Source organism: Hemibagrus wyckioides, linkage group LG02 (assembly GCF_019097595.1).
Source record: "Hemibagrus wyckioides isolate EC202008001 linkage group LG02, SWU_Hwy_1.0, whole genome shotgun sequence".
Taxonomy (NCBI): domain Eukaryota; kingdom Metazoa; phylum Chordata; class Actinopteri; order Siluriformes; family Bagridae; genus Hemibagrus; species Hemibagrus wyckioides.
In genome coordinates, this window is record NC_080711.1 from 15,318,597 (window position 1) to 15,342,736 (window position 24,140).

Genomic DNA, 24,140 nt, shown 5'->3' on the forward strand with positions numbered 1-24,140 from the left:
TGAACTCTCCTGCAGCGTGCCATGCAGCGTTATCTGCTATTTGCTTGATGTAATCATTAGATGTAAACAAACGGCACTTGCTAAGAACATTTGTCAGTCACACAATGCAAAGCAACAAAGAGAAAGGAATGGAAAACTTCACTGTCAGACCAATAGCAGCAGGAGGAGGAGGAGGAGAAAACATGGAACAGACATTTGTCATGGTAGCACACAGATGGTGGTCTGATGAAGGAGAGAAACAGAAACCAATGAAGGGAATAAGCTAGAGCAGTTACAACAGGAGATGTGGTGAAACAGTTCACCTTGTGTCCTTGAGTATGGAGGTGTGCTTGTGTGTGCAGGTTACACTACTGAATTTCTACTATACGCCCCCCGTGCACGCCACACACACAGATATAAATAGTATTAAACATAATACAATAATATAATCAACGGTGTGTGTGTGTGTGTGTGTGGTGACTCATTGGATCATAATGATTATCCAGTGCCTGAGAAGGGACTCTGGTCATTACAGAGTCCAGGAATGCTTCATAGTTGTGTGTGTGTGTGTGTGTATAGAGCATAGAATGGAAAGACTATATTGTATGAGTGGTGGTATACAGCTGAGTTCTCTGTTGACAGACCAGTCTGTGTGTGTGTGTGTGTGTGTGATCTCTGTTAGCACAAGGAGGCAAGAGTTTCCAACCTTCCACTCAATGCGACCATTTCACTGAGCAGCAGCAAAGGAAAAACACACACACACATTCTCACGCTTGTCTATCCTTATGAGGACATTCCACTGACACAACTCAGCTAATTAAAGCTACTGTACACCTAAATATTTCCCTTAACCCACCATAACCATAATCAGTATTAAACACCATAATTATTACTTTATGGCTTTGAACTGAAGGAAATGTGTTAAATATCAAGATCACTGCACAATAATCACTGGTTATTCAGGTTTCTTTCACTGGCCAGTAATATGCAACAGCACTGTATTACTTCTTCACATGCATAGCTCAGCGAAAAGGCTCGAAGCTTTCTTCTAAAAATAGTCCACCTTCCTATATAAATGCCCACAACTCTTATTTTAGTGTTTAATTAATCACAACTTCTTCAAGTACTCATGCTGAGTGTTCAAGTACATATTCCCAGAGGGTGTTTCGCTAAGCCTGAGAATAGAAACCCAGCCTCATGAAGCACCGGCCATTTTAAAACTACAAACTCATCTCTGTGAATCAGCAGCCAGTTGCACCAGCTGAATATAAGTTTAGGCAAGGCCTTGTAGGAAAGTAAAACAATACCTTTGAGTATACAAAATACAAATATTGACACTTGGTATTTAAAACCTAATGTTCTGCATGAATACTTTGTAAAATTGAGCAATACTCTACCATATGTATAGTACATTTGTTAGGATCTACTCATGTGATTACTTCATAATCCCTGGACATGGACAACTTGCTAAAATATGTGAATGCATAATGAACCTTGTTTTCATCACATCCATCCATTCATTTATGTTCTGTCGATCCTACACAGGGTCACATGGAGCCTAGTGTCTATCCCAGTGGACTCGGGGAACAAAACAAGGGACACGATGGACAGGGTGCAGACCCATCACACACACTCACACACTCATTCACACATTATGAACAATTTAGAGATGCTGAAAAGCCTATAAGGCATGTCTTTGGACTTGTGAAGGAAACTGGAGTACCAGGAAGAAACCCCTGAAGCAAGAAGAAAAAATCTAGACTCCACAGACACAAGGAGGAGGCAAGATTTGAACCCCTAACGCCTAAGCTGATGGACTAACCACTAAGCCACCATTTATTACCCAATGCGAGTTACATATCTTACACTTTTTCTAATCTCACAATTGCAACATAAAGTAGTATCATGCAATACTGTAACTCAATCTCTCTCTCAATGAACACTTGATAATTCTGGCAAAAAGGAATTAGTGTTAAATCTATAATCAATTCAGAAATTACGCTGATTTATAAGTTGCTCAAAAGCTGCTCCACATGACTGTATACAGCATACATTATTTATAATCACAGTCTCTGGTGTCACCTAGATGAGGATGAGTTCCCTTTTGAGTCTGCTTCCTCTCAAGGTTTCTTCCTCATATCATCTCAGGGAGTTTTTTCTTGCCACTGTTACCTCTGGCTTACTTATTAGGGATAAATTTCATTTGAATTTTGTCCCATGTAATTTTTAATCTGAATTTTTATACTTCTGTAAAGCTGCTTTGAGATAATGTCCATTGTTAAAAGTGCTATTCAAACAAACTGGACTTGAATTTAAATTGTGTGTTAATATGTGCGTAATATTACAAGCCTCTATGACTATAAGACTATAAATATGCTACTTTTATATATCAGCCAGTGCAGTGAGCTCTTTCCTCTGGTGCCAAATGTCATCAAATATTGATATAAGAAAGGCATTTTACACCACTTAAGATTAGATTTAGTTTGCCATTAATGTGATATTACACTACTTTTCACTGGATTTAAATGGAAATTCATTTTGCAGGCATCCATTTTGTTGTTGTTGTTGTTGCTGTGGTTCATTACTAAAGCAGCAGAGGAGAACAATTGCATAGCAAAGTAAAATACAAAAACAAGAGCTGGATAAATTGAGTCTACTACTTTATTGTATTTACTGTAAACGCACACATCTGGTTTATTTCCTTTGCTTGTTCATACACTGAATTACACAGAGAAAAAAAAACAGACATTCACCGCTTCCTTGCATCCTTATGCAGCTCTATTGTGGATGTCTTATTTCCTGTTTGTGTCAGATCGTGTTTCTGATTATGTGCTGATGCTGAAATCTACGCGACTTTGTGAGTTTTAGCAACACTTCCATGCTACTAGTCATACTAAACACTTCAAAAAATCTACACTTTACATTTTTAACCCACAACTTTAAATATATAGCTATGGACTGAACTTTAGCCTGAATTATGAGCAGACTATAGCTGGTGAAACTGAGCCAGGAACAAAACGTTGAGTTAATGGTATTTCCAAATGACTCAGTGTACCATTTAGGGTTATTTAGTCTGTGTATACTCTATAACATATATGTTTAGCAGAAAGGCATTTATGATTTAGTACTGGGAAGTGGTTTCTAAGTGGTTAAGGTGTTAGACTACTGATGGGAAGGTTTGAGTCCCAGCACCATCAAGCTGCCACTGCTGGGCTTTTGAGCAAGGCCCTTAGTTCTCAACTGCTCAGTTGTATAAATAAGATAAATGTAAGTCGCTCTGGATAGGGATGTTTGCCAAATGCTATAAATGTAAATCTAGCTCCCTTTAATTTATTATTATAATTTTTTTTGCTAGACCTCTTCTGTCTATAAAGATGAAACACATCCATTAAATAACACAAGCCTACTAAAAGTAAACTTATAAGAATCTAATCTGACTAATCTTAGAATGTGATCTTGTCTAAATTGTCTATTGTTTAGATTGTTTAGTTTAACTCCAACAACATTTGTTTAGATTCTCTGTTGTCCATACTAAAAATATTCAAATATTATATGTGCAGTCGTGACTGGACAATTGCTATTTGTATGGTTGTTTGGGAAAATCCACTGGATGTTGCTGCAGCTGAACTCTGGAAAATATTTTATTTCGACACTTGAATACCTTACATGTATCTTGAATTTCAAAACTGATCATTTTTAGAAAGTTTGGGAAACATTTTATAAACATTATTTCAAATGAATTGGATCCTGGTGACTCAGATCTTATGTTGCATGGATTTTAAGGACTGGGATCATGTATACCACCAGTTTTTACCAGTACAATAAGTGTTCTGGAAGTCGACTCATCAGACACTTTCAATCAGTATAAACAAATTTGAGATGTTTTATACCTGTTGATAACCTTACACAGAATTTCAGTGGTTGAAGATAACGCCTTCAAATTTTAGAGGCTTATGAGCAAGCACTTGGGGACCTCTCGGAGAGCAGAAATGGGTTTGATATCACCATTTACTTTGAAAACAGAAACATTTGTCTGAAAGAAAAAATAACTGTATTGTTTTCTTGGAAACTTCGATGATTATATTGCACCTAGCTGGCTAAGTAAAAACTACAAATTCTTAAAGCACTGAATATCTACTTTTATATGAGACATTAAGCATCTCTCTGGAGTGTGACATGACAAAAACATTTAGTGCTGAACATGGACACCACCAAAACAGGCACATTTTTTCATTTTTTTCTCTATTTACAGATGAATGAATGATTTTTGCTGTTGCTTGTTATTTGGTAAAAATCCAATAAATATACTGTTAATTATTATCTTTTACCTTAGGTGATTAGAGACATTGTATAGTTAAAATGTGACCATGTGAAGGGTCTTTTCAGGCTGCTTGCCGTTTATCAAAACCTGTAATGTCCACAGTTTTCATAATAATAATAATAATAATAATAATAATAATAATAAAAACAAGCTTAGTCTGCTTCAGGCCGTCTTATTCATCCTGATTATAGCACATTAAAGTCGGCCTCTCCCACTCACAGTTTGTGGTGATGAAGCATTTACACATTTCGCCCTCTTGCTTTCTTCCTGATGATACGCTGTCGCTAAACAGTGCATGAGGAAGCTTTTGCCCTCTCATTACGGTAACAATGCGACTCCAAGGAAAATGCATCATGATGACAATTAACTTCAAGGGCAGTTTGAGGCTCACAGTGCAGGAGAAAAAGCTTCAGAGTCTTTCAGCTGCTATAGATTTTGCCTGTGCTGAGTGAGAAGGAAAAAATATGTTGCTGGTTCAACTAAAAGGCTATTTAACAGATGTAAAATGAAATTACTTTGACAGTTCTGGCCATGGCAGACTCGGAGACAGCTGTTAATTCAACATGAAAGCATTGGTTGTTAGCGAGCTCATGCTAAGCTTGCAATAGATTATTTGATGGTAGTAAGGCTCATGTTTCAGTAATAAGCCTGTCATGGACACTGTCTGATCTAAGAACCCTTTTATTTAACAGATAAAAACCAAAAGACTGTGAAAACTTTTGTAAAATATAATATAAGATAGTTGTTGTGTAGAGATCGTGAACGTGAAATCTGTGAACTGTGAACATTTTTGTGGATAGGGTCTAGGCAGTATTGTAATTATCTCATGAGCTAGAATTGGTGTATAACACTTCAGCAGTGACCTTGCATAAGCAATGGTGTGTGTGTGTGTGTGTGTGTGTGTGTACGTGTGTGTGTAGCCCTCCTGGCCAGCCTGTCATCACAACTCTATGTGAAAGGTGCTAGGCGCTAATCACAGTAGCCTCCTATCGTTCTCTTAATTAGCTGAACTTTTTCCTACAGTTCCCCTCCTGTTTCACCCAAAACAGACCTTCTTAACTCTTGTACTCAGTTCAGGGGGTCCTCAACAAATATGCTAAACCACAGTATTGGAGGCAAGTCTAAACCTAGACTAACCAAATCCTGCTGTGTTTTTGTTTTGCACCAATAACAAAATTTCTGGATGCCATCTGATGCCATGAATTTGGTCACAATTACATTAAGTTACTACACTCACAAAAACAGTTTTTATATTTTTAATTTCATCACATTCCTTCTATTTAGTCTTTTGGAACTGACAGACTCATGAAGATCTCTTGCATTATGAACACAAGCCTGACACAAAAGAGAATTATCAGCTTAAATTCAAAAGAAACAAAAAACATAAAATTAAAAATATTTTATTTTATTTATTTTAAATATTTTATTTTATTTTAATAAATATTTTAATAAATTATTTTTATTTTATTTATTTTAAATATTTTACTTTATTTTAATAAAATAAAAAATATTTAAAAAATAATATTTTCAGACTGAGAACTGCCCAGAGAAAATATGCATTGTGTACTTAAATTAAAGAATTTAAGAATTTCATATATACACAGATACATATACAGTATATACACACCAATCACCCATAACAAAAAAAACACATAAGCAGGTGAAGTGAATAAGACTGAATATCAAGAGTTTTGATATATTAGGCAGCAAGTGAACGGTTAGTTCTCAAAGTTGGTGTGTTGGAAGCAGGAAAAATGGGAAGTGTAAGAATATGAGTGACTTTGACAAGGGCCAAATTGTGACGGTTAGATGACTAGGCATCAGTCAGAGCATCTCCAATACAGCTGGTGTTGTGGGGTGTTCCCAATAGGCAGTGATTAGTACCAACCAAAAATGGTCCAAAGAAGGATGACCGGTGAGCCAGCGACAGGGTCATGGACACTCAAGGCTCACAGATTCATGTGTGATGCATCTTCCCATGTTCTCCTTGTGCAGAAACATTCTTAACTCTTCTCCAATTCTAATATCTGTGGTTCTTCCAACACTTATCTTCTCCTACACTTTATTTCTGGTCAGTTGTTTGAAACTTGTTGGCGTTGGTGTTTAATTAGTTTTACTTTCAGCTCTTTCAGCAGCTTGGGTGTTTGCATTGTATTCTTGCAAGTAGATAAAAATAATCTGCCAGCCAGGAAAATGAATGTAAATTTAAATGTAAAATCACCAAAGGAGTGGTGTGAGCAATTGTTAGTAGAAGGATGTAACTATAAAGCAATCCCAAACAGCTACCTTTTGCAGACATCTTCACTTATCCTGGGGCTACATGACTTTTAGCACACACTCCAAGTGCCCAGGCCAGGCAGATGTGTTCCCCTGGCAACCAGAGCAGCCCATTCAGATGCTAGTGGGTGTGTGACAAGCCTACGACAAGCCATGAGGTACTCCTGAATGTCACTGGAGTGGAGTGGGAGTGTCGGGGTCACTGAGAGATGAGAGGGGTGAGTTAATTACAATAATTAGGGCTTGACTAACAAATCCATTACTCATGCTATAAGGGTTTGGAGAGTGGTGATGCAGTGAAGGACATGAATGAGCAGTGCCTTTTTAGATGAATGTCGCCAATGGACAGCAGAACACTCACCAGCTCACAGCCTCACGTCACTCCTTTGTAGGCTGTAGATAATGGAACATAAAATGAATGGGAGTGTCCAGGCAGCCTTTTTGGGCTACGTTTATTTAGAGGGGAAAGTGAGGTGATATTTTTAGGTCTACAATGACACTTGATCGTGTTTTGCAGAATACAGTGAATCACGGAAAGAGCACTGAGTGTCTCCTTTCAGTTTCTTTAAGTGGAGGGTATGACCTGTAAAATATGTTTCCATAGATGCAAAGGGAAAGGTTCTGTACAACAAACACTAGCAACATGCTTGAGGTTTGTAGTGAAAAAAAAAACAAAAACAGTGTGCTTGAATTATCTTTGTACTTACGTATATTTGTACTATGTACTGTATTGTATATTTGCCACCCTACATAAATTATGAGCTATTTTAGCATGACTTTTTAACAGATATAATTTAACAGATTATTTTCATCAGTATAAAAAATACAAATATAATAGTGGTGCATATAAACAACCTTAAAAAGTATTAGAATTTGTTAATTTTTATATTTAAATAAAAGTACAGTAAAATAGTGCATAGAGAAACACTTAATTAAAAAAGACTTATTAAAAAAGCACACTAGTAGAGTGTTATAGGTGTTTAGGCATTATAAGACACATAAACTTTCACATGAATATCCTCTGTAACAATTTTCAGCCTGAGTTGTGATTCAGTGTTCTTCTGCTTCTGTTTAGGTTATTTCTTTTCTACGCCTTTAGATTGTTTTTTGTCATTATTTCATGTTCACTAAGCACTTTATCCTGGTCAGGGTCACACTGGTCATGAAGCAGGAATACAATGCACTCTGAATGAGCCTGAAATCTCTGGCAGCCGTTTCCATGTTCTCTATTCCCTGTTATCCTTTCAGATTTGTCTACTGCATGCTTGAATACAATGGAGTCTGACAGCACTGGTGAAAATGCTTTTATTTTGCATAGTGTCTAATTTAATAGAACATTTTTTTCATTGAGATTTTACGATCAGTAATATCATGAGGGAAACGTAGAATCTTAAAGGGATTTTCATAAATGTGTTGATCCATATTGGATCAAATCCACTAGAGTATCATCTGAACACATGCTTCAACAGAAGGGAAAAAATGACTGTAGACAGAAGTAGCATATAGTATGAAAAATAAATAAATTTTGGTGATATCATTGGGTCACTGGCTTGATATACTGTATATATAAAATGTTCAACAGTTAGTTCCGTTCCACTAATTTGATTGGTCAAGCAAGGTTCCAACAGTGCTTAAATTTATTATAACTGGGATGTTTCACTGTGTATCACCGTCCTCATCTGTGCTTGCAACATAAATCTCACTCCCTACTTCAAAACTGTTACTACAGTAGTGACATGACCAGCACACATAGCTGTGTAAAAAAACAGCTAAATATTAGCCACAGCAGCGAGCTGTGAGCTCATGCCTACAGGCAAATCAAAGCAATGCCAATATTCAGTATAACCACACTCTTTCTGGTGTAATATTCGATCCATCCATTCTGCAGCCTATCCCAGGAGACTTGGGGCACAAGGCAGGGTACACTTTTGACAGGATGCCAGTCTATCACAGGGCACAATCACACACACATACTCACACACCCATTCGCATGCCTTTGGACTGAGGGAGGAAACTGGACTACCCAGAGGAAACCACCAAAGCAAAGGAAGAACGTGCAAACTCAACACTCACATGGCGGAGGTGGGAATCAAACCCTGGAGGTGTGAAGCAAATGTGCTAAGCATCAAGCCACCGTGCCTACCACCATTACATATTGCTTATATATAATTTATACAAAACTACAATTTCTATTCAATTTCTGACAAGGAAGTTAACTCAATCATGTATTTCTGGGTAGGTGTTTTATAATTATTATTATTATTATAGCAAATATCAAGAAACACCAAACCTCACCACTCACCATAAACCCACTGTCTCAACCACTCAAGTCCCAGGACTTGTTGACAGATCCTCCTCCTCATTGTTCCGGTACTTTTTACTATCTGATTAACAGCAGTTACTATGATATCAGTAACTGATGAATGACAGAATAATACTTTTAGACTTTAAGGGTTTAAGAAAAAAATTTGATTTAACCCAATAAGCATCCACTGGCTTAATATTAAAAAATATAATAATAAATATTATGGTTTAAAAAAGGAAACGTGAGAAACCATGAAGTTGATGATTCTCACTGTTCTGTGAAAACAAGCCACACATAATGTTATAGATCTTATTAGATATTAGAGGATGACTTCTGAGAAGAACGGCATCAAGCATAGAGTTGTATAAGATGTTTATTGTTTCATAGCATCACAGCCCTGGCTCACATATTCCACCACCCACTCACTTCTGCCGCCCTTGCCGGTTAATGAGCTCGGGTTTTTCTTGCAGACAAAAGTGATGGCTCCCCCATCCTACGCAACAATTAAGAGACAGCCACTATCAACCCATCTGTCAGCGCTTCGGAACATCGGACGCACATGAGTGTCGTAGCCTTATGTCCTAGCCTTCCATTTCCCAAAGACTTCCATAATAAGACTATAGATGGGTGTCTAAACATAAAGTGTGTGTGTGTGTGTGTGTGTGTGTGATGCTGCCACGGCAAGTACCAATATCACACTTATTATGTACATCGGTAGTTAAAAAGCAGGGTATGATAAAAGCAAAGAGAAAAACAATTGCATTTGGGATGATGTATACTGATCATTAGGAAATGGACACCGATAATAATATCTGAAATATGTTACAGGGTTTTTTTAAGGAACAAATACACCGGGTGTAGATTTGAGAAAGCGCAATCCTATAAACCCTTTAAACTTTCATGTAACTTATACAACATGTATATTAGTAATAAAGTCCATACATGGCAAGTCTGTGGAAAAAACTATGATGAATTATTGAGTAACTACAGTAAAACTAAACTAAACATATGTGGTCATAAGAGATTCAGTGTCAGGTCTCTTCTAGTCAAAACAAATACATTGCTTCAACTCTGACCATTTGGCAAACTTGTACTGTTATATCCCATGGCTTTAGGTTGTAGTTATTATACTGTTGTACATCCCTCCCATTATTCATACCATTCCACTCCCATAAAAGGTTTTAGTATCATTCGTGCCACGTTTGCAATAACACTAACCTGAATGAATAGCTCATTGGAGTCTAAGCAATGGAAGAAGTGACGGATACAGCATGTCAGATCAAAGCAGACGGGCACTGTGATGAAGTGAAGCTTTTTGGCAGAGGCATTGGTGCAGAGGAAGGGGGCAAGTGAGAATTGCTAACATCGTTCTCATCAGAGAGAGGGAGAGAGAGAGAGAGAGAGAGAGACTGCCAACTAAATAGACCATCTTCACTAAAGTCCAAACAACCCTAAAGGCAGACCAAACGGATGCTCTTTCCAGCAACATAATGCTACTGTTAACAGTCATACAATAAATCAGGGCTGGTTTTGCAGCCAGTTATAAAAAAGAATTCCATGGACCTCCTCAGTACAGATTTTATTTTATTAACATAAGACAAAAATTCCATTTTTAAACATGTCCAAGAATATTTTACTTATTTATTGGCACCAAAGTGCTTTTTATTTCCAATATTTCCATTCAGATAGCACATTTTACATGGCAACTTTCATTAGACTCATTTAGACATTATCTTCATTTATAGCCCTTATTATTTAAGTTAGTTTGTTAGTTAGTTAACAAACTAGTCAAAAAGGTAATAACCATGTTTTGTGCGCATTTAAAACCAAAATTCTGCTTGTCAGAATACATGAGCCTCATGTGCATGGGGCAAAGTTTGCTTAAAATAAAAGTGTGGTTCTGTTACATACACTTCTTGGATTTAAACCTATTTTCCTGTCAGATATCAGCTTTAATAGGGAGCAATATAAAGTCCAGCACCACTGTCTGAAACATACTGAAATGTTTCGGACAGTAAATTCCAAATTAAAATTAAAATCCAATATTAAATACATAAATATGAGACAATTAATTAATTAATTAATTAGTGAACACTATTCCTTAATAGTGCTTTTGATTACAGAACCTTAACTGGTGACACTGTTTTATCTTGAGGAATAGTTTTTCTGGACCAAGATTGAGAGTGTTTTTTCATCTTATTCTTTAAAATAAGAACTAAACAATCTACTTTAATAAAATAAGAATTTAATGGCATTATTGTAATAAATGCATGATTCAAAATAGAAAATGAACAGCTTGGTAAAATAACCTACATCCCACATACATTACAATGCCATAATATCAATTTCAATCTCATTCTCCTGATTTTTTTTTTTCCTTTTTATAAGTTGGCACTTATATATCTAAAAATATGCAAAAATATAATATTCTTCAGTCCACACTTTAAAGGCAGTGGTTTTTCTATATTTTAAAGTTTAAACCTTGCCTCAGAATCCTCTACTGAAAAAAAATCTGGCAACCCCCTCAATGTGAACTACATGCAGGTAAATATAACACTCTGAATTGGCTTCCATTTCAGACTGTTAAATGAACGGCCTTCTTCTTCTTCTTCTTTCAGCTTTTCGGGGGTCGAAACAGCGAATCATCTCTCTCCACCTATCCCTATATTTTGCATCCTCAATACTTGCACCCACTAGCCACATAGCCTCATTTATTACATCCATATACCTCATCTTTGGCCTTCCTCTTTGCCTCCTGTCTGGCAGCTCCATGTCCAACATTCTCCTACCAATATACTCACTCTCCCTTCTCTGAACATGTCCAAACCATCTTAATCTGGCCTCCCTAACTTTGTCCCCCAAATGTCCAACATGAGCTGTCCCTCTGATGTACTCGTTTGTTAAATTAATGGCCTACTTTGTCTATTTAACTTAAGCGTGTACATAAACCCAACTCTGAATATGAATAACTTTCCTATTTAAATATTAACATAATTTCTGAAAGATTACAGCCCTATAGAAACTTATTAATAAATATAATAACTTTGCTAATGGTGGCTTGTGCGTTCAGGCACTGTAAAAATTCAAAATTGTGGATTCACTGTCTATACTTCATAAATCCAAGTAGTCCTTACTTTGAGAACCATGGATTAGCAAGAGGTCTAAGTTGCCAGTCTTTGCTCATCTGTGAATAGGCCTGTATGATAAACCATAAATGAATCATAATTTTAGTCATGCAATTAGCAAATCCCCAAATGCCACATTAAATGTGATTCATTCAGCATGATCACACAATTTCCACTAAATGTACTTGAAGTAAACTGACCAAACTGTTCCTCTGAGCAATGAAAGATGTTTAATACAAGATTTTTTAATAGAAATTTCAAGTCAATTGAATGAGTAACAAAACAAACATCCAAAGAATGTTATTTAACCAAATCTGGAACAATTATGTGCTCATGCTTACAACCATTAAATAATGATAAAAGATAATAAATAAGAAATATTAATATTTTTAATAATTATTAATAACTTTTAAAAAAATTCTGCGCACTATAGTAGAATGAGGAGAGTGAAAACTCCACATGGGACATGACTACTACTGAAGTGAAGGACATTTTCCAGGACGTTTAATATATGGAAAAAATGAAGCTAGTGCTGATGTGAGACAGCTGGATCACTGTACCGGTCTCTGCCACTGCTCACATTCAGACAAAACATCCACTCCTGCTTTCCTCTCCTCACCAGCCGACCCTATTTGTGGATGATCTGTTTATTCCGGCCCTGTCAGCGCTCCTCATACAGAATTAGAGACACCCTACAGCCTCTCCCCTTCTTTCATATCCACGATTAACCTTTGGATTTCCCTGCTTCAACTCTCTAGTTCTCAATTTGCACTTATTCTACACTATTATAAGCAGCCTCTGTATTATCTTGTATGTTGTATGTCAATATATTTTGCCCCAATATATACCAAAAATCATTTTTCTCTCTCATTAGCAAAGCAAAGCCAACAAGGCTTTATGGTTCTCCATAAGAAGTGACCAGTTTTGTTCTGAGTCCATGACTTCAAGTGTATCAAATGCAAAAAGAAAAATGTAAGAGCAGCAGGCTCTAATTCATGATCTGCCTATTTTCCTACACTGACAGAGAACAGTCAGGGCTCCAGCATGAATGACGCCCATGTTAGTGCTGGACACTAAGAACAGAGACTGAGACACTAAACACTACCAAATTTGGAAAGACAATGGTGCCCACTCTAAATGAGTTGCCTATCCTGAAATGCCTTGCTTACATTTATGGAACTACTGCACTAGAAAAGAGAGTAGAAAAAGGAATATGTGGCAAGTCAGATTTAAGAAAAAATAATACATATGCTTTGTATAAAAATATTAAGTTTCACATCAAAATCTGATTTCATTGCTTATAGTAAACATACTTAAAACAGTTTTCTAATTGCTAGATTGGATGATGTAGAGTGAGCGTGATCAATTCAAATAGCATTAACGTAAACCAGTTACAATGTGAAATCTCATGAGGATGCTGGTACTGATGGGAATTATAACTGTAATATTAAATTTAGACAATTAATAGAATAGTGTAGTGCTAATGTGTCTGCTTCAAAACAGTAAATTGTGGGTTTATTTTATTCAGGTCTTTGAAAATATGTGATCAAATCATTTGGATGTACAAAAACTAATTGTGTTCATATTACTCAATTCAATCATGTGGAACTGATGTATGCTTTTGAGAAAAGTAAATTCAATGAGCTTTTTACAATGGAGTCATTATGTGGAAGCCAGTTGTTTTCCCACATTTAACGACGTTACTAAATAATAGTTGTCATATATCACCTTTCTACCACCTATATAAACTATAATAATTATGTTTCAATTTATTATATAAACTAATTCTTAACATACAAGAAAATCTCCAAAGATTCATCATTTCATTAGACATGCTGGCGATTAAGACAAGTGGATTAAGAGAGCTATATTTGGTTTTGTATTTAATTCATGTTAATAGCTTTATTACTTTACAAAGGATCAGTATGTTTTCTTTTTACTTAAACAGGTAAAATATCCAATAACTAATTTACATGAACAACAGACTATAATAAATTGCAAATATTGCTCCTCAAAAGCTTGTAAATGAGAGTATAATCTCTAAGATCTAGGGTTACTTTTTTTAATCATGACATGTGTTTCACATGGGTCACAATAAACTGCAGATTGAACTGGACAGACACTACCAAAGCACTATACAAGACCAGCCAATTGTTCTGTGGAGGAGCAGCAAAACACCTCAATACATATCAATAAGCTGAACAGAAAGGCCAGCTCCAACACATGCCTGACATTAGCCTCATTGGAAACAATTACAGAGAAGAGAATGGTAACAAAACTGGAGAACATCATGAACAATCCTGCTCATCCTCTCCATGGCACTTTTTCCAGGAACACATTTAGCCCTAGGCTCATACCAACAAGATGTTCAAGGAAGCACTACTGGGGGTCATTTCTACCAGCTGCTATCATGCTTCACATCTGCCCCCAGGGGGACACACCCCTAGCTTCTCAGAAAGAATAAACCATTGGACAGAATCTATTCCTTTACACACATCCAGTGCACACATGTATCACCACCACTTGGTTGTCTGCTGCTGCTCTTCCGCACCTCATGGTAGTTTTGCACCTATTCAGTTGTTGCTATTTTGATGTTGCCCTTCTGCTCCTTGGATTTTCACACCCTTACCATAACACTGTATTTTTGTACCTAATGGGTCTTTTTGTGCTATGTTAATTGTTAAAATATGCTGTTTGTTAGACCTCTGTCTAACACTTCATTGCCCTTTGCTACTATAGAACCCAAATATCCCCCTGAGGACCAATAAAGTACATCCATCCATCCATTTATCTATTTATAATAAAGAACCTATGCAAAGAAGATAATGTAACTTTGCCACAGTTCCCTTTCAAAATTACTCTTTAAATCTGTTTACACAAATGCCACTTTAGTTGTAAGAAATTAAACTAATAACACTCATGTTTATATAAAAAAAAATGCAAATTCAGAAAATCATAATAAATAAATTGCTATATTTAACCATTTAGTTAATAAATGCAATTATTACAGTATATAAATGCTAATAATCACAGTTACAGTTGAACTGGGATGAATGTAGATTTTGGCTTTGTTCAAGTCAAATTTAATTCTAGAAAATGTAATTTACAGCATCGGTTAAAGCTTAACACACACTCCAAAGAGTCACTAAAGAATCAACATGCTTGATCATAGGACACAAACACATACACAAACAAACCTACACTCTGTTTGACCTAGAAATGTGGAGGTGGCTGAAGAAGGTGAACAGAGCAAACATACAAAGTAGCAGTTTCATAACACTCAAGGTCACTGCCTCCAAAGCTTGAAAGCCCTCCACTTCATTTACACTGCTCTAGGGATCACTGCATGGACTCAGACCTGCGGATTTTACACCCCTGCTTCACCTGCCTATAATGGGCAGACCCTTAATGAGTTCCAAGTCGAACTGAAGTGTAACTGATGGTGATGAATGGCTGAGACACAGCCTCATTACACTTGCTTGGAGACAGAGACTATCACATGAGTCTGTTACACACACAGGAACCTCAATAATGATTAAGTGAACTAAACGGTCAAAGGTTGTTCCACTTTGTTTGACCTGATTGAAGCTATTCAGCCTTTCCATTTCCATTTTGTTTGACCTGTTTTTGGTTACATAGGGGCTTGTAGTCTGTGTGTTTACCAGTACACATATGGTTAACATGGTTTCCATCCATAACACTTAAGTCACTGATGATGAAAAAAAGCTTTTGTCAGATGACATTCATATTCATACCACAGGGGATGTTGTAGCTTAGTGGTTAAGTTGTGATGGTTCTTCTGATCAGAAGGTTGTGAGTCCACCAAGTCACTGTCATTGCTGGGCTCTTGAGCAAGGCCTTTAACCCTCAATTGCTCAGTTGTATAAAATATAAGTTGCTCTAGATAAGGTTGTCTGCCAAATGCTTTCAAGTTTAGTGCATTAATATAGACTAAAATAATCAAACCCATACAGTATATGACTATTATCCTCTTCTAACATAGTTTCTAAAGTTTAAAACCACAAATTCCAGCTGTTGGATGCAGTGCTCTGCCCTTGGTTCACATGTTATAGATATTGTTCAAGCCTAGGCTAGTAATTTTATTGTTGGTGGTGATGGTGTTGTTTTCAATAAGCTTAACCACAGTGTAATGATTATTTACTGCAGGGGAGTTACTCTATATGGCAGTTAATTTCACTCAATTTTATCAGTTTTTCCAAATGATTGCTTCCCAACATCTAGTGCATGGATATTAGTTAATCGACCTCAGCTGTGTGTTTAGTGCAGTGCAGAGGTGAAGATGCATGCTCTGTGGTTAAGCATCAAGGTGCATCAAAAAACCATGAAGTGCATTATGTTTTAATATAATACACCCTAAATAAAAAACTTTTGTTTGTCTAAGTCAGTTAAAAGTAAGATGCTTGCTCTCTGGTTGTTTAACCAACTGGTCTATCAGGAGGCTACAAATAAAAAACCTATAGCCTAGACATGATATTTACTGGACTGATATTTCTCTACATAATTTTGAGAACGTTTGAGTGTTCATTCAAGCAAAAGGCCATTATCAGACTCATCTGAAAGTCTTCAAGAAGTTCGTTTCATTCATCTTCCTCATCTCAGTTCTCTACTGAGTCCAAGAACATGCACTCACTGCCTGGTCCTCCTGTCATCTCTCCCACACTTTCCTTCTCTCACAGCCTACAACCCATCAGTAGTACCATCTGTAAGCTCCAGCTCCACCGATACTCACATCTTCTTAGTAGTCAAGCCGATTGTCTGCAAGCTTCTGTTGCAAAATTATGTAAAGCCGGCACAATGGCAGCAGGTTTTATAGACGCGTCCTATGCGCACATGTTGTCTCAGTCAACATAACAGAACATAACAGAATACATCAGTGGATTAGATCAGATACATCAAACCTATCTAATGTCACAAATTATATGATTATATCATTCTAGGTTCACATTAACGAGGCATTCATGGGATATGAATTGTTCTGAACTAACTAGATTGACATGAGTACCAAATTTCACATGTAAATAGTCCTGAGAATGTGAAGATAAGAAGATTTACACATAAATCTGGTTGTATCCATTGTAATAAATGAAGCCTGTTGTTGTCTCATGATTAATATTTGCCTAATTAGTTTAGTCATTCATGTGTTGTGTTATTGTAACTAACTTCTGTTAATGAGGAGTTGTAGTCATTAAAAAATGGTTCTTGTTAGTGGACACAGATGTTTGAACCAGGTTGTAATTTTTTTTTTTTCCTTTTCAGAAGAGCACCATGGTTGTGTGGGTGTGTTGCATTATTGCTGAAGGGAGAAAGCTGTAGTGTGGTGTTGTGTGGTGTGTGAGAGCTTTGTGTAGTGACTGCAATCCCATTTAATAAAGAGTCTTCCAGTGGGAATCTGACTTCAGGCACATCAGAGGCTTTTAGCCAATTTATCTCTTATCTTGATGGCCAGTTTCTCACTCACTGAAGAGTCGGTGCCCTGTGCTGTGCTTCTAGAGACCTTGTGAAAACGGTGCTGGTTTAATGAGAGGTACTGAGAGCAACATTTCTGAGATGGAGGCTAACTGTTTTCTGTTTTGTGTTGGAGATGGCAGGTTAAATACTACAAAAATAAGTGGACGATAGGCAAAAAAACAGACACGCACACAAACACACACACACACACACACACACACAAACAAACAAGGCTTCATCTCTTATGGAAAATAAAGCAGGTGAAAGGAGATAATCTGATTGGGAATTAACAAGCATTGATGCCTTTGCCATCTGTTGCTAGCTCAGTATCTAAGCATATTTCTTCTTCCTGGATCTGTCCAGTAGGATTGCCAAAAGACTGAATATCAGTTGTTGATTTTTTTTTTTTTGAGTAATTAGAGACGGCACTATTTCTTTTCTGACACGAATGAAATAGTGTGAGCACTTCCATATCGAAGCATACATTCAGCAATAATCCTGTCTACGATATAAGTTAAAACTCCACTTGTCATAAGCTTTAGATACTAAACTCAATTTTATACATTTTCAAAAAAAAGAGCCTTAAAGTAATCCACTGTCTTGACTACATTTGAGTTGAAGCAAAGGTTATATCCAAGTCGAGTTGACTCACATTTTTAAGGCAGGAGGTGAACTAAGCTTCACCGTCTTGAAATGTGTTACAGTTTGACAAAAGACTGTAAACGCATTCATGACCATTGTGAAGCAAATAATAAAAGCACAAATCAGAGTCACACAAGCTGAAATTTCAAACAAATTAAACTTTCAAAGCCTTCTCTGAACATTCGGTTGAGCAAGAAGGAACATAACTCCATTCATTCAAAACAGGAATTCATCACTACTGAGGAAGGAGCCACTTTCACATGTTTATCTAACTTCTCGATTTTTTTTCCACTCTAGAAGATTTGCCATTCATCTTGCAGCGACACATTTGTACAATTTCACTCAGGCACTTCTGCAAATGCAGCCAGGGCCTGGCAAGCGCAACACTTTCCACATTACAGAGGAGTAAATTTCCTTAATTTGACATGATGCTTAAACAAATGAAGGTATTATAACCCCTTCATCTGCAACAAGGGCTCTGTATTACTATTATTACAGGAAGGCAATAACAGTCACGTCTGTTCATTTTATAACCGCTGTCTTTTCCACAGGCTCATCACACACACACACGTTTATAGCACAGTATTGTGGAGATGCTTCTTTAAAAACACACACACACACACACAAACACACAATGCACACATTACCTTGGCACTGGAATCCCTGCTTGCCAAATCCCCTGTTGATTTGAGAAAAAAAGACACAGACATAAATAACTTTAGAACAATTCAAATCAAAACAGTAGTAAAATACACACACAGGAATAATTAGCCTCCCACGGGCATACACATGAATCAATCTATTTGTGCTCAAATGCCATTTGGAACGTAATTTTACCCAAGAATACGTTCTAATTGTTGTAACTGAATTTCTTAGACGCAGCTGTCATACCTGACTCAACCAGAGGATCAATCCACTCATCACAAAATACTGTCAAAAAGTCAAAATATCATTTTTACTGCATTCGCTGTTTCAAAAATGTATGGGGCCCTAAAAATTGTCTGTAGAGAATTAAGGGTTTTTTTAATGGTTCTCATCATCTTTCAGTTCTTTGAACCTTCTTTAATGGAAACATTTCACATATAGAAACTTTAACACTTCATTCAGACAAACATCCAAAGATCCCCCAAAAATATAATGTATTGATCAGAATTCTTGATAATTCTTGTATGTTTTTTAAATAAATTAATTAATTACTTAATAAATGAATAAATAAATAAACATTAAATTAAATTGTTGTTATTGGAAATTAAAAGATACAGCTCCTTTCTCTGTTGGTTGAAAAGTGTAATAATAATAATAATTATTATTATAATACTATTCAACTGAATTAAATGTAAATCAAGGAAATTATGTTTACTCATACAAGTAAAGGTATCAAAAACAGGAAATGGTACTTTTCCTTGTCACTGAGTCAACAACATCATTTGCACTCTGTATCTTTTACTTGGAAACATAAATACAATACATTTTTAAAAAAATAACTGAAACTGGATCTTAATGGCCATTGATGTACTTGTCAAGCTTCACTCTGCTAATTAAAGACACAGCACAAACACATTCCAGGATAAAATATACATACTGATCCTACAAAACATGTCTCTTGATGGTTCCAACCCAGCCACATGGAAAAGTACTAGAGTGTGTGTATTAAACATCATCACTGTCGCTGAAAAACAGTACAAACTGTACGCTCCTTTGACGCTGGGATGGTACCATCGAGGGGACATGTTTTGTTCCTTTAGCAGACTACGTATCAAAATAAGTGAGAATCATGTGTGTTTAAAGCTCCACTCTAGAAACTGTCCATTTATGGATGTTTAAATCTGCATTATACCCATATTTCCGGGTGAAAAATCTACACTGACGGTATAAATATGTACTTTGGATGGTAGCTCTTCAGCAACAAAGTACAGCCTGCTTCCTTTATTTCTGAGTATGTACTTATCCAACATCATCATGCTGTTAGAAAAACAGCACTAAACTGTATTTTTTTTCCCTTCTCGCTGTGGTGATACAACAAGCAGACATGTTCTGTATCTTTTAACTACACAGGATGCATGAAATGTTGCTTTATATCCTTACAAAAATGTATCTTAAATGTCCGATGTATCCATGTTTACCGATGAAGACTACAAACAACAAAAGATGTACTTTTGATAGTACCATTTCAGCAATTAATTATCATCACACTGACAGGGAAATAAATGTCCTTCTAGGAGGGGTTATGTATCTTTTAACTACACAGGGTGCATGCAATGCAGCTTTACATCTTACTTGGGAATACTTTACTGGTGAAAATACACACTAAATGTACAAAAGATGTACTTTTCATTATTCAGTAATTCATTCTCACCGCAGTGACAGGGAAATAAACGTCCTTCGTGAAGACATGCCTCCAGCTTATAGCGGGTTATGTATCTTTTATCTACACAGGGTGCATGCAATGCAGCTTTAAATCTTACTTGGGGACACTTTACTGGTGAAAGCACACACTTTTAAAGATACAGCAACTCTTCAGCAACAAGGAAAGAGAAGCGCATTGCTATATTTATTTCTAAGAATCGAAAGAATTAAAGTGCACAGTAGTATTAAACTCTATTTTACCATGTCGCTGCTGTAAAAACCATCAAGGAGACGTGTTTTGTACGTTTAGTGACTTTAAAGCGACACTGTATCCACGTTTCCAGCTGTAAGATACCCACTAAAGATATAAAAGCTGTACACTTTTCAACTGGAAATTGATATGCACTATTGTCGCGCTCTTTGAATATTTGCATTCGAGCATATTTACACTGATATGAAGTACAATCAGTTTGAAGTAAGCGCGCTGTGTCTCCCAACGGAGCAGAAAGAACTGGCGCGTCTTGGTGCGTAATGGTGACAGCCAGGAGGCAGGTCACGCGCTAAACTGAAAACGTGAACTAAAAAGTCTATTTATCTCAAAAAAGGAAAGCGTTTCACGGAGAAAGTTTAGACCACACGCTGAGAAACTGGTAAAGTTTTTGCACGGAGAGCGTTTCTCTGAACAGAGAGCTGCTTTTGCGGGGCAGGTGCCTCTTACCAGATGAAGTCGGTGCAGTGGCTGCAGAATGTGGGCTGCTTGAAGAAGCGCGCGATGAACTTGTGGTTCTTTACTTCGTGCACGTTCTTCTGCCGCAGCGCGCCTTTGCGGGCGAACCGGTTCACGAGCGTAGCGGTAGAGTCGTGCATGTGGATAAGATCAGCCATAGCGGGACAGAGGAGCGCGCTCTCCCGCCGTACTGCTCGATCTCTCTCTCTCTCTCTCTCCCTCTCTCACTCTCTCTCCCTCTCTCTCTCTCTCTCTCTCTCTCTCTCCCTCTCTCTCTGACAGTAATCGTATGCACGCGGTAACCGGACCAGAGGACGCTTCTCTCACTGTGTCTGTTTCCTCGCGTTTCCTCTGAGCGCTTCTTTGCTTCTTTCGCGTCTCTCAGTGACGTCAGTGGAGTTCAGTCGGCGGCGCGGCTACGGGAAGGTCACATAGCGCCTCCTCGTGGACACAACGCGCAATAAAACACACACCTGGTGTCCAATATGGTCCACTTCCAGCCTATAGGTTTATGCTCGCGGACAAGGTCAGTGTTGCCAGATTGGTCTCCTGCACTGGGCGGGTTGATAAAATTTGGTCTGTTTTTTTTTTTACTATAAACATGATATTTTATTAATTTTCCATTCAAACGAACTTTACAGTAAATGTCGACGTTTTAATTATATGGGTCAGTTTAGCCAATAAGGTTGAGGAGAGTCCTGTCCAGTCAGACTTCAGTCTTGATTGGCGGGTTGCTGTAATCGCTGTACTCCTTAAGCCAATATCACAAAGTTATTAGAACAGCTCTAAGTGTTTTTATCAACATCATGACAAAGTGGGGGAAATATAGAAAGTCCTACCGAAAAGAATGGGAGAGTGTCTCGTTTTAATAATTCTATAATATTTCAAAAGTCCCTATAAAAATGTAAGCGTGTTTATGAGCTATTATTCTGCTATAAAATTCTGATGTCATGTTTGGTAATTAAATTAAACGTATACAAGTAGCTAAGGTAGTGTGTGTGTGTGTGTGTGTGTGTAAATAGTGCCCTTTGCACTAACCCATTTGTTTTGGGTTTTCTGTTTGTTATTGTATTAGTTATCACAGTATGCATTTTGGGCTGGTATTATTTTTTAATGGACGGGTTTTAAGCTGTAGTTTGGATGGAAAAAGACCAATCTGGCAACACTGGACAGGGTGTGTTTACTGTGTTCACTCAGAGACAACATATATTACCAGAGATGGAGAAAGTACATCAAAACTGTAAAAGTATTGATTTATTAAAGTAGAGTTATGGAGCCAAACCATGTGAAAGTCCAAAAATATCTACATTTATACATACTCAATATTCAAGAGCAAAATGTAGAGATGTGTAAGCATATAGCCAATTTAACTAGCTAAATTTCAGTACCTAACCAGCCAATCTAACCTAATTGTCAAAGTTTTAAAGGACGTTTTAGCTTATTTTAACTTGCTTTGACTTTTTAACATACTAAAATATTACTTTTTTACATCCTGAATGTATGTGTAAGTTCAAATAAATATATCTCACTAAGGAAAAATAGAGGGGAAAATACCTAGCTATTTCAACTAGCCAAATTTCAATACATAACTAGCCAATTGAACATAATTGTCAAATGAGGACATTTTATCATGTTTTAACTTGCTTTGACTTTTTAACATACTAAAAGATGACTTTTTATGCGTTGTTTAACGTCCTGAATGTATGTGCAATTTCAAATAAAGATAACTTTCTAAGGAAAAATAAAGGGAAAAATAAGCCCGAAGCAAAAAAAAAAATTCATAGAATTTAAAATTCTGAAACCTAGGAGTAGAAGAAGGAAAAAAATGGATGTTATTTTATTTTATTTTATTTTATTTTATTTTATTTTATTTTATTTTATTTTATTTTATTTGTTTTGTTTTTAATTGACCTGAGCACAAATATTCAATTTCATTAATACTGGGATGAGGTATTTGTACTTTTCCTTCATTAGCACTCTAAACAACAGCTAAAAAACACTGACATTTAGAGAAAAAGCCTCCCACAAGTCACAATGCAGCTTCATTGAGCTACTTTTTATATTATGATTAGTGAACACTGCTCTTTCAGCTCTTCACATAACAAAGACTGTCCAGGAACATAAAACTCAACACAGCCTGTATTCACCTCTTTTTCTTAAATCATTATATAAGTCAACATTATTTAAACCATATAGCAGTGTGGTGAATAATAGCAAAGCTTAGAAATATTTCAATGCAGAAGTTATATACAGACATACACCAATCAAGCATAACATTATGTCCACCAGCCCAATATTGTGTTGGTCCCCCTTTTGCTGCTAAAACAGCCCTGACCCATCATGCACTGTGTATTCTAACACCTTTCTATCAGAACCAGCATTAACTTCTTCAGCAATTTGAGCAACAGAAGCTCATCTGTTGGATCGGATCACACAGTCCGGCCTTTACTCTCCGCGTGCATCAATGAGCCTTGGCCGCCCATGACCCTATCACCGGTTCACCACTGATCCTTCCTTGGACCACTTTTGATAGATACTGACCACTGCAGACCGGGAACACATATCCAGCTGCAGTTTTAGAGATGCTCTGATCCAGTCATCTAGCCATCACAATTTGGCTCTTGTGAAACTCGCTCAAATACTTACACTTGCCCATTTTTCCTGTTTCTAACACATCAACTTTAAGGACAAAATGTTCACTTGCTGCCTAATATATCCCACCCACTAACAGGTGCCATGATGAGGAGATAATCAGTGTTATTCACTTCACCTGTCAGTGCTCATAATGTTATACCTGATCTGTGTACATTTACAGTCATTTTACAATGTGTGTATATGAATGTATTAAATGTCGGACCATCATGTCTAACTCTTTAATCCAGTTTTGATACAGAATATGAACCTGCTCTATTATCCACTACTACAGGCATCATGTGATAGTAGCAGCTG

General features: G+C 36.8%; 1 protein-coding gene across 2 annotated transcripts in view; it reads right to left on the reverse strand.

Annotated features, from left to right (window-relative positions):
• The window catches only part of prkcab (protein kinase C, alpha, b), a 144,648-nt gene extending 123,125 nt beyond the window's left edge, over nt 1–21,523 (reverse strand). For both annotated transcript variants that reach the window (XM_058418431.1, XM_058418421.1), the window contains exons 1-2: nt 21,183–21,523; nt 18,766–18,797 (exon numbers count right to left, since the gene is read on the reverse strand). In XM_058418431.1, coding sequence (XP_058274414.1) covers nt 18,766–18,797; nt 21,183–21,349 — 199 coding nt within the window. In that variant the 5' untranslated portion in view covers nt 21,350–21,523. The remainder of the gene's footprint in view (nt 1–18,765; nt 18,798–21,182) is intronic.
• Between the last annotated feature and the right edge of the window lie 2,617 nt (nt 21,524–24,140).